Source organism: Vigna unguiculata, chromosome 8 (assembly GCF_037176805.1).
Source record: "Vigna unguiculata cultivar grain cowpea cultivar isolate G323 ecotype 2 chromosome 8, ASM3717680v1, whole genome shotgun sequence".
Lineage (NCBI taxonomy): Eukaryota > Viridiplantae > Streptophyta > Magnoliopsida > Fabales > Fabaceae > Vigna > Vigna unguiculata.
In genome coordinates, this window is record NC_140799.1 from 23,657,450 (window position 1) to 23,670,012 (window position 12,563).

Below are 12,563 nucleotides of genomic sequence, written 5' to 3' on the forward strand. Positions count from 1 at the left end.
GGCATGCTTCCTTGCTCTCTTCACTTCATTTGTCCCCTCATGTGTGACTTCTAGTACATCCCACATTTCCTTGCACTCTTACATTGGGAGACCCTAAAAAATTCATCCATGTTCAAAGATGACATGAATATATTCTTTACATTGCAATCATATTGAGCACTTCTCCTTTCTTCCTCTGTTCATTTAGTTCAAGACTTGTCCACCTGCTTATTTTCAACAAGACATTTAGGAGTGTATGGTTCATTAACAATTGCATCCAAAATCCCTTTGTCTATTGATTCAATGAAAATTTGCATTCTTATTTTCCAAAATTGATAGTTTATGCCACTAAACATAGTTGGCCTGTGAATAGAGGCACCTTCAGCAAAGGGAGTTTATTTTATGCCATTTCAAAATATTTTTTATCAAACTTGAATAACTTTCAAGAACTCAATATTCTTAAATACCAATTGTTAGTTTGAAATGGTGATTTAAGCCAAGAAGGGGGGTTGAATTGTTTGTTTAAAACTTTTCAAAAACATAAAACCCTTTTTTATTGAATCAAATAGATTGTGAAATTCGAATACAAAAGTTGCAGACCGGCACACTTTCAATCGGTCAAAAAATAAAACAACAAACTAAACGGATTTTTAGCCTATGAAAGAGTAAAATTTTAAATCAATCAGCTAAAATCTTGAGAATTTATGCAAAATTCAGAATTTGCAAATTTAACTCAAACATCAAACTTTTACATACAAGACTTGTTCCAATCAATATTTCTAACAGGTACGCAACATCAGATTACACAAAAATGCATTATATCACAACAAAGAATGAATTACTTGATTTTTTTTAGCTTTAAAAGTGATTTAAAGTGAATAATATGGGGAGAAGAGAATGGCACAATTGTTTTTATACTGGTTCACTCAATCACATAGCTATATCTAGTTTACCATGACAACCTGAGCCTAGTTTCCACTATATTCAAAAGTTTTACAAATCACACACCAAGATTACACTTTTGAACAAAGAAACTCACAAGATTTTTGACTTACAAAAATCTAGACTAACACCCTGCAAGAATCACACTCGCAGACTTGAAATCACATCAGGCAAACAACAAGGGGCACAACAACTACAAAACCTGATGGTAGCTCTTCCTAGTCAACCATACATGTGTTCTTCAAGCTAATCCTAAGTCAAAATGCCTCCAAGATCAACCAAGATCTTCAATCTTCACCTTGCAGTTGTGTAATGCAGAGAGAGTTCTCTAGTGATGAATGACAAGTTTTCACGCTCAAAAACTCAGAATTGGGCCTCCGCTCTCAAAAATATGGCTTATATAGTCTAGTTTAAGTGAAATCAGTTAGTTGAATTTTTTGTACAATCTATTGATTTCACTTTACTTAAGTGAAATCAGTCGATTGAAAAATAATTCAACTGATTGAATACATTCATACCAGAAACTATATACAACAAGTCTTTTAACCTGTTAAAACCCATTTTAATAGATCAAAAAATGGCACACTAAGACTAACAAGACATCTAACCTATGTCATATATACCAACATGATATAACTTCTAATCATTACATTTAACACATTATTTCAAGATTTAATACATTAGAAACATATTCTTCAAGTGGATCTTCATCAAACACATGTGATCTTCATGCACTTGCAAGTTGAGATAATAAGTTGTTGATTGCTCCTAGTTGTATGTTTTCAAATTGAAAGATACATCGTTATTATTGCTCAAGTCAAGTTATGTTTCCAATTTCTAAAGGTATCTCTTAGAAACTTCTTGCACCATATACTTATAGGTATTTAATCTTAAAATTTCGAAATGGTTGTCCCAATCAAATAAGGGGCTGGCTTAATTTTGGATCATTTTATTCTTGTTAATTTGATAGTGGTGACTAGGGGTGGACCTATGTGGTGACAGGGGGGAGCCGTGGCTCCCCCAATTTTATTTTTTATATATATATTTATATATTTTTTAAATTATATTTATATATTATTTATATTAAGTTTATATTATGAAAAATTATAATAAAAGATAAAATAAAAAAATTTAATGGAGACATTGATTTATAAAAGAGATTAGGATTTTTTTTTTCTCGCTATAAAATCTTTCCACCATGTAAATTATGATGAAAGTGTGTGAAGAGAAATAAATACAAAGAGATAGATTGGAAAATAGATGTTGGAAAACACATAAATTGAGATTGAAGTATGCATTATTGCATGATCTTTCAGATCAAGGTTAGTATTTTATTATGATTTATGTATCTTAAATTTATTATTCTTTTTAGAATGTTTATCCCAAATTAATAAAACCCTAATTATGATTTTAGGGATTCTTTTATGAAATTGATATGAACCCTAATTATAATTTTTCCCATATTATTATAATCCTTAATTGTGAAATTTGGGGATTTTGTGTTTTTTGCTGCCTATGGTAAATTTTTTTTAAGTTTTGAATTCATACGGTGTTGCTTATTTAATTAAAGTGGTATGAGTTTTGTTATGTTTTGCATTGTGATAATTGTGATATGTGAATATAAATTTTATTTTTTTCAGATAGGCGAGAGATGATAAATTTATATTAGAAAGATTATGATAAAAAGTAAAAAAATTGATTCTTTTTTTTAAAAAGGTGGGTTTGTGATAAAGATGAAAAAAATGCATTTATGTTAACTAAACTTGAGAAATTTCATGAGAACCAAGAATTCAAGACAATAAAAAAACAAATATCTAAAGTTCTTAGAGTTATAATATAATGAATTTAAAAATTCATTACAACGCGAGAAAAACGGCCTCAAATTTGACAATACCACAAAATCAAATTGATAAGGTATGAAGGGCTTATCTAAAATGGTATTCATGGTTTGGTATCATGAAATAATAGCATGATATAATAATGAATGATAGTAATATTTTTTTTGAATTCTACTATTATGTGTGCTTATTTTAAGCAGAAAAAATGAAGAGAAAAGATGAAGAGCTTTTTTTGTAACTAAAAAAAATTATATATAACAAATCTATTTGGCTCCCCTACATTTTTTGTCCAAGTTCCACCACTGGTGGTTACACATTTATAATTGCATTATGTTATGGAGAACGAGTATGGCAAATTCAAGTATGATATTACTACCGATTGAAAATTTTGGAATCTAATAACTATTGTTCTCGTTATGTAGTTGTCATGTGCATTGTAGGAATCCATGCATGATACCTCCAATAAATAAATTAACCAAATCAATAAAAAAAAAAGCGTTGTTAAATTCCATAATGTAGTTTGCAGGGTTTGTAATTGTCACAAAATTATTGGTAGGATTAGTTTCTAGGTCCTGTAAGTGATGCATATTTTTTCAAAGTAAAAATTTGAAACCTTTGTCTATATCTATATCATAGGTAAAAAGGAGAAAAAAATGATTTAGCACATGAAATAATGAGTTTTTCTTGATTTTGTGTTTAAAAAAAAGTCTATGGATTGACCTTGACCCACAGGTGAGCCAAATTAACAGGTCTAGTTAATACTAATTTAACAAAGAATCACATTGAGTCTTTTCCAAAAAATAGGAACTCATTTAAGTAAAACACAAATATAATTATCAAAGTGAATAAAAAACCTAAACATAAGAACTAAATAATTAATTAAGCCTATTTTTGTGATAGGAAAATTAAAACTAATCAGTCCACCTTTGACCCATTAATAATGGAATTGGTTCTAACAAGTATGATCAACTATAGTCTAAGTGTAAAATATAAAGTCTATATGTTACTAGATCAAGATAGTTAAAATTGAGATTATACTTAGAACTACGAATGATTCATATAATATAAAATTGTGAGATTGTAACACAAATCGTAAATTTTACTTTTTATACAAACATACTCTATATGAACAAATACACATAAAAACAATTAATCCCTCGTCAATACTTAATGAAACTGAAGTTTACAAAATTCATCACTTTCTCAATACTTCATTAAACTTAATTTATCTAATATAAATCATTCAAATTAAAACAAAAATAAAAGGATTTTCATTAACTTTATCTCCTTCACGAAACACATTAATATCAACATTGTCCTCTAGATGTGGGATACCAAGAACATCTTCTTCACCACCACCTTGGGTTTGACCTTTAACCAAATATGCTAGTGTTTTTTTATTCTACTTGATGAATGCAAAGTAATGAACACTTATCAATAAAACAATTATTCGTTTTTAGTAGAAGTAGAAATTAATCAAATTTGAACCTTTAAAATTAAAATAATAAAGTACGGGGATAGGAAGAGAATTGACAAGAAATCATAAAGGCAAAATAAAAGTTTGTGTGTATTCAAAAGTTGTGACCGAAAAAAAAATAAGTTAAATTATATTAATTTTTAATTGGATAATGATGTGATATTGTAACTTTATATTAACTTTTAATTGAGAAATAAATATTAATAATAATTATATTAATTTTTAATTGGATGAAATATGGTGATAACACACGTGGCAATGCAATTTTGTAATTACATTAACTTTTAACTAGATTTAAGTTTAATTCAAGTTAAATTCATTTACTCAAACAAGAAAGTGAAAAGTGAATGCATAAAATTGAAAAAAAAAAATATATATATATATATATATATATATATATAAATTTATACGATTTAACAATTTTTACGATGATCTACCAATTTTACTATTTACCCTTTCATTTGCTTCTCTTCGATGGAAGTTTTATTTTCCCATAATGTATCCTAATTTTTGGCCTAATTCTTTTTGTGATGATTGATTCAACCTCTGATCAAAAAGATATATCTTGGTTCTATTTTATCTCTTCAACAAGTTTAGTAATGAGCATAACGGCCATATTTAAAAAATTTGAATTTATTAAATTTATTTGAAAAAAAATTTCTTAAACAAATGTTGCCGATCATTTTCAAAATATCATATATAATTGGTCGTATAATCATGGTTATGTAGATCTTTTTTATGAAAAATCTTTAATTACTAGTATCAGAAGATTAGTGAAATTAAATTCTTTTTTTGATAAAAAAAGAATTGATGGAATTATGAATGGAATAGGTATTACAAGTTTTTTTCTAGGAGAAGCTATCAAATATGTGGGGGGTGGGCGAATAGCTTCGTATATATTATTGTATATTTTAGATATATTAATCTTTCTAGTAATTTTGTTTTTATTCGAAACAAATAAATATTGATGAATCTCATGAATATTGAACTCGGTAAGAAAAGGGGATTTAAAAATTGAAAAAGAAGATTTTGAAAGAATCTTCTTTGAATACTAAAATTACGTATTGAATTTGGATTCTTGTATCCATATTTCAAAACGTTTTTTTGACTATTGCCGAAGAACTGAAGTAACAAATAGGGTATAGCTATGACAGTTATGATACGTGAAATCTAAATTATAATTTAAATATCAATTTTAACTTATTTAATGTCTTATCCATAACACAGAGAGAAGAAACAAATACTCCTTACTATATCAAAAAAAAAAACTAGAAGAAACAAAGGCACACAACGATGCCAGATACAAAGTATAATACAAGAACTTGACAATAGTTATTAAAGTACTAAAGGACAAAACAGTACATGGGTCATAGCCCTATGAGAAAGCCCAAGACAAAAGGGTAAGTATAAAACAGTTTATCATACAATTACATGCTATTTCACATTCCAATCAGTATATTTCATCCAAACATGTTATGACCTTTCAAACAATACACTAAAACTCAGACTCGACTCATCCGGATTACATATAATCTGGTCGGATTCAATGGATGCTTGCACTTGTGGTGGATACCTTTGTTCACCCCCGAGCTGTGTTACAAGTGTTACAATGAATCAATCCCTCACACACAAGGTTAGCCCTTAATGAGTTTCAGATCTCCTGCTACTCTCACTACAAGAGTCAATCCGCTCTAAGTGAGACTAATTGACTCCTTAGAGTGTTAGGATGCAATCCTTACCAAATTATATAGATGGGGCACCACCATGGACACCCACTAATAGGGGCCATGGAATTACGTCCCTATCATTGAAGCGCGACCCTGAAACCCCACCTAGAGATTTCAAGAAATTACGCACTGACCATGGACCAATCATATTCAAACAATCATGTAATATTTATCATGCTTATAAATCTCATGTCAACCTTTATAATCCATCATCATACATGTTCCATGTTGAATCCATTCCAAATCATCCTTCCCAATCCATGAATATAGAAGTGTAATTCATACCGACACCATGCCACTTTGATTACTAACCATCTCATACAAGTCACATGCCAAGGTCATGTTAAACTTATCAATCACAGACCATAAACCATTCTACTCATACCCATTTGCCCAATTCATGCTTTTAAAAGTAATGATATCAATCCACAAGTTCAAGTTAAAGTAAGGAATTAAAATTCTGCAGCAATTCTCGCTTAAGCTAGATTGATCTCGCTTAAGCTAGACTGGTCTCGCTTAAGCTAGACTGGTCTCGCTTAAGCTAGACTGGTCTCGCTTAAGTTAGAAATTCTCGCTTAAGCTAAACTGATCTCGCTTAAGCTAGACTGATCTCGCTTAAGCTAAAATCTCTCACTTAAGCTAAACTGACAGCTTTTCACTGGTTTCAACATATAAAAACACAAAATCCCAAACAACAAAAATTTAAGAAAACACAAGCACGTTGTATGAAACGTTGGTATTATATTTCATGCTTTAAAAGGGTGAACAAATCAATCATGGGAGCATACAAACATTTAAACAATTGTGTTGTCAATCTCGCTCAAGCTAAGGAGCTCTCGCTCAGGCGACAGGGTCTCTCGCTAAGCGAAAAGCTTTGGCTTAAGCGAGATTGAAAATAGAGAGTACTTCGAGTTCTCGCTCAAGCTAGCCCATCTCGCTCAAGTGAGAGGCCTTCGCTCAGGCAAGCACTCAAAACTAAAGGGAGCGAGTTACTGCCATGCTCGCTTAGGCGAGACCTCATCGCTTAGGCGAGAGCTTCCCGCTTGGGCAAGAAACAGCTCGCTTAGACGAGCATAGCAGATCTCACCTGCTCTCACACATGCAAAGCCAAAAATCCATCCATAAAAAATACACAAATTATTTTCACACCATCAAAAGCACATCAAATCATCAAGACCACCCAACAGAACCAAAACAGGCACATTATTTATAAAATCATAAAAAAAAATCCTAGCTTCCCTTACCTGGAAAGAGCTAACCAAAAGACTCGTATACCCAAACAGTGAGCACCACAGCTCTGGGAACAACTTACTAAGCTAGAAGAAAATGGTAGAACAGAGGAAACCAAGGTTACCAAGAGGGACCCTTGTTGGAACCAAGACAACAATGCTAGAAAAATGAAAGTACGAGATGAGGGATAACTTACGTGAAGAAGGAATGAGTTCGAACTAGCTTGACCATGGTGGTACTAAGCCCTAGCAGAGTTTTTGTGAAGAAGAAAGGTAAGAGTGAAAGCACTGATTTTGGCAAGTGAGTGCACAATGAAGGACCTTGGCTGCTTTAGGGGCCTTGACACCCTATGGACCAGCCTTTAGGCCCAACTGATTAGGTTGGATCTTTAAAAATAAGGACAGAAAATAAAGTGGGTCTTACATGAGATAATCGGGATGACTTTGAAAACATTAAGCTAATATTTCAGGAAATATTCTATTACCTTTATATTAAGGTTGAAGAATTAATACTTAGTACTGAAAAACTTTAAGAAATTCCTTGGTTTAACCCTACCCCAAACCAGTGCATCAATAGTTTAACAAACTAGAAATTATAACTTTAATTTTTTTTAATATAGAACGCAACTCGTGGAAGCTATTTATATGAAAGATACGAAAATGTTACACTTTCTTAAGCAAAGTGAAAGAAATGACAAAGTCTCTCAACTTAGTCTTCACCTATAACGCCAAAATGTTTATTCCTGAACTTTTATTCTATTTCCTACTGCAAAATGTATCAAGGAAATAGAAAGGATACTCATGATTTAACAAAGCATTTTTTTTTAAATCTAACCAAAAATTATATTTCATTTTAATATTTAACACATTCAAAGGATCACTTTATTTTAGATTTTACAAAATTAAATTTGACGAAATCAAATATATGAAAATTATTGTATTCGAAAATAATAATTCAAAACTTATTGTTAAATTGAAAACTGAAGTTACTTTGAAATCTAAACAAAAGTAATATTTTACAAATACCAATAGATAGTTAAAATATAAACTCTTCTTGAAAAAAAGGTTAAAAACTTTCAATAATCCCCGAATAAAACCTACGTGTTACAGCTTACAAGTCTAATGTCTTTGAATTTTACATAAATAATCTTACCTAAAAAGCAAATTCCTTTTCATCATGAAAAAAAAAAAAAACTTATCTACTTCTCACCACAAAATTGATCAAATTTCCAAAATGCATAACGATTCGGTAGAAATAAATGCAGTGAATCCCACAAAGCCACATAAAATGTGATTTTCCACAAACTATGAATTGCTTCATCGTCACAGAAAATAATGTATACGCCGCCAATATAAAACACATTCAACAAATTTGATTTTACAAAGAAACAAACGTACCTCTGACGCGACGAAAAAACTCAGGAGTGTAAAAATGCATTTTAACTTGTTGGCGACCGGACAATATTCATGAACTGCATTTCTTTTCGGGTGTCTATATACATTTCACGGATTGCAGAGACATTTTCGTCTGGACCTATCCATTCACCCGCCAATGAGCAAATGAATGATTGAATGTGAATCATAGTTAGTGACTGTTATTTAAGTAAATGTAGACGAAAAGAATCACTCCGCTTCAAGGGCAGCAATTTCATATCTGACTTCTTCTAGGTGTTCATTGATGGTCATCACAACATCCTGAACACCTCTAATAGCTTCATTTAGAGCATTGTCATACTCAGCATCCGCTTCTGCTTCTTCAGTTCCAGAAGCTTCAGTAATCTCCTGAACATGAACACACTCATGCTCTGTTGGTTTTGTAAATTTGCAGTTCTCATGGCTCACCAGACGTTCAGATGGGCGACCTGCTTTCTTTAACATCTGAATGGTGACAGTCTGTGTAAGAGAATAAAGTCATTTATCCGCAAAGACAACATTTTTTTTTTTGTCAACTAACAACACATTTTTTTTTACAAGTCACAATTCACACCACCAACGAGAAAGAGAACAAAATAGTATCATTCAATTCAACAAAATTATCCTTCGTTTACCTTGTAAACTAATACTAGGATATGATTTTTGTCACATTATCTGCTTAGAAAGTAATTTTTACACGACTAAATATTGCTATATTTTTAAATTCACGTGATCACATTGCTTAAAAGTGTATGACATTTTTAAAAACTCAGGAATTTGTGTTTTAATCTTAATTACTCTTATTTAATGGTCAGTGTATTCCTCTTACTTTGTAAATTTGCAATTCTAGTAAATTGAACAATTCTAAAATCACAAGCATGTTAAGTAATCACACAATAAAATATGCCTAAGTGCTGCAGTCTCAATTTGAATAATGACAGGTTTCAGTTCTTAAGTTGGAGAAAAACCTAGTCCAACCAAGTGTAGTACTGAGCATAAACTTCAGTCTTTCCTGAAAGAGGTGGTTTGAAGCTTACAGTGCTTAACATACGAAAGTCCAAAGAAAGAGAAAAAATACAATATAGTGATGTTTAGGTGTATACGTGGAAGAACGCTCTAACAACATCAATTTAATTAATATATAACTACTTATAGTGAACTAAACAGGATTTCTACACTTACAACCTAAATGAAACACTTCAACAAATTAACACAGTATAACAACAGCGAAATATCAACGGACAAAGTAAGCTTAGTTGATATCAAGATAGCACAGAACAAATTAAATCCAAAACATATTTGGTAACATGTTTGGTCTGATAATCAATTCCAGAAAGATAGAAGATAAAGCTAAGTACAAGAAGATAGATTTTTAAAACAATAGACCTGAAGCAGTTACATACCTGAAGCAGATTCTGCTTTTCTTGATCTTGAACAGCTCTAAGAAGCTGTGCTAGATCTTCCCGGCAATAATCAGAGCTCCTAAACAATGCCTCCATTTCAAGGACCTATGCTAAATCAGGTAAAGGAAAAGAGTTAAACAAATACAGTAAAAAAAACAAAACCCCATTCTTTGTTAAGTTAAGAGAAACTAATAATGTTTAGATCATGGTCACACTTTTTTCGAGCAATCATTAAACTCTACTGTCATTTCACCGCAAAGCTGCTGATAAGCCACTTCCCCTCCATTGGCCATGTAGTCAGAAAACCCCCTGACAAGTTAGACATCGAACCAAAGTCTCAAATTCCAGTGTAATTAACGTTAGAAAAAACTATAATGACAAACTCCAACTATTAAACTTGTCATGAGAAGGTAACATTGGCTCGCTTAGGGATTTACTTTCTATAGAAAAGTTACATTGTCAAATTATCAAAATTCATTCTAGGTACGAAATTTAAAGCAGCTATTATAAAATTTAACAAACTTACCACACCTGTCACATTTTAAAAGGACGACTGTGTAAACCACTGCATCTAAATTAGATTCATAACTTTTAAAGTAATTATTGTTACAATAGCTAACAAATAGCAATCTTTCCATACATGTTAATCTATGATAGCAATCTAATTCGGTCATAGAAAAAGTAAATTAAATAAATAAAAAAATCCTTAAGGGTTCATTTAATTTTATTTCTATTTCTTTTTTCATTTCTATTTCCACTTTCAAAAATTTGTACAAGAACGTGAAAGAAACTTTTTTTATTGCTTTTTGTTCTCTGTACAATTTACAGGGAACATGAGAACAGGTGATAGATGTGTAATTAAAAAGAGAAAACGAAAATGAAAAAAACAAACAAAAATAAAGCACCTAGATTCGAGAGTTTTACTTATATTATAAATGGAGTTGAAATGCATAGTACGGAAACCAATTCTATGAGCAAACAAATAAATAAAATTAAAACTATTTTTTTCCCAAAAGCTGAAATTATGAACCCTAAAGTACGGTATCAGTAACATCAACAGGGCCATGGATTCAAACAACTGACAGAAAAAATTAGTATGACATTTAATTTGACGAAATCCAAAAAGCTTTGTAAGTAATTAATTAACCTTTTGAGTTTGGAATATGCTTCGGCCCTGCGTTGCCGAATTGCGAGGAAATCGCGAAGCAGTAGAAGGACTTTGGATGGATCAACCTCCATCTTCTCCTTTATCGAAACCTTCTTAGCGAAATCCAAATCTTCCTCCGACATTGCTAGCTGCGACGTTTTCTCACTCATCTCCTTGTCTTAAAGAAATGTCCCAGGAATATGTAGCCACTCTTTTATACCACCCGCCACTGTCGTTTCTTTCTCTCGCACACTCCCAATTTTCCCCCTCTTGAAAACGACTACGTTTGGTTTATTTTTTTGTAAGAGAAGTTTTAAGAAATAAATAATTTTGGTTACATTACTTGTTTTTTTTTTTATTTTGATCTTGTTAATAAGTTTTAAATTGGTTTTTTTAGTTTTTTTTTTTTCAATTTCATCCTAGTTTTTTTTAAAATATTCAGTTTGATATTATATCAAAATATTTAATTTAATCTTTATATTTGTTATTTTTTAATTTAGTACAATTTTTTTTTAAAGTTAAACAATATTGTTTTTTTTTAATTTGATACTCAATCTACTTTTTGTATTATTAAAATTGACATTTTTATCATATATTTGTAGAAATATTTTTAAACAAATTTAAAATCAACACGAAATATTTAGGACAACTCATATGAGTGAATTGATATGGTGTTAATACTTGAATCTTGAGAATTCTACGATTCAACTTATTAATTTTAATTTGTTCATGTATTTTTTGGTTGCATGATTTGTACTTCGTTTCACGTTAAATTTAGTAATCACATTCAAACTCTAATTAACATGATTTCAAATATGTATTTCGTATAGATTTTAAAGTTAATTTAAAAATATTTCCATAAATATTGAATAAAAATGTTAATTTTAGTAATAATATCACAATAAGATTTATAAAAAATGTAGAGACAATATTGTTCCATTTTTTTAAAAATTGGGACTAAATTGAAACTAAAAACAAATATAAGGACTAAATTAAAACTAAAAATAAATATAATGACTAGATTGCAACTTCTTGACATGTGGCACAACTATAAAGTGACATATGTAAAAAAAGTTTAAAAATTTTAAAAAACTAAACAACCATAAATTGACACGTGGCATTGACTTTAACCGTTGTACCACACCAAGCCAACTCAACAAAATAGTAATAAAACGATACCTATATACCAAAGCATTCAAGTAATCAGCCTAGGTTGGGCTGACCTAAGCCTAACCGGCCTAAACCGGTAACCTAAACATCTAGAGGAACAACCTGCCTAAGACAGCACATGAGCAACACAAACCACCAAGGAAAGTAGTCGGCTTAGGCCGACAATCCCAATATACTTAGAAAAATCAAAGCCCCCCTAGTATTCAATGGGTCCACCTAAGGGCCTAGGTTAGGGCCT

General features: G+C 30.8%; 1 protein-coding gene across 2 annotated transcripts; it reads right to left on the reverse strand.

Moving 5' to 3' along the window:
- Positions 1-8,457: 8,457 nt before the first annotated feature.
- On the reverse strand, positions 8,458-11,408 carry LOC114193578 (DNA repair REX1-B protein). Of its 2 annotated transcripts, none has more exons than XM_028083435.2 (4): positions 11,156-11,408; positions 10,224-10,317; positions 10,009-10,113; positions 8,458-9,070 (listed from the first exon to the last, which is right to left on the reverse strand). In XM_028083435.2, the coding sequence occupies exons 1-4, from the start codon at positions 11,323-11,325 to the stop codon at positions 8,816-8,818; spliced, it is 624 nt and encodes a 207-aa protein (XP_027939236.2). In that variant the 5' UTR covers positions 11,326-11,408; the 3' UTR covers positions 8,458-8,815. The 2 variants fall into 2 exon arrangements, with proteins under 2 accessions (XP_027939236.2, XP_027939235.2); XM_028083434.2 differs by having other exon boundaries at positions 8,458-9,085.
- Between the last annotated feature and the right edge of the window lie 1,155 nt (positions 11,409-12,563).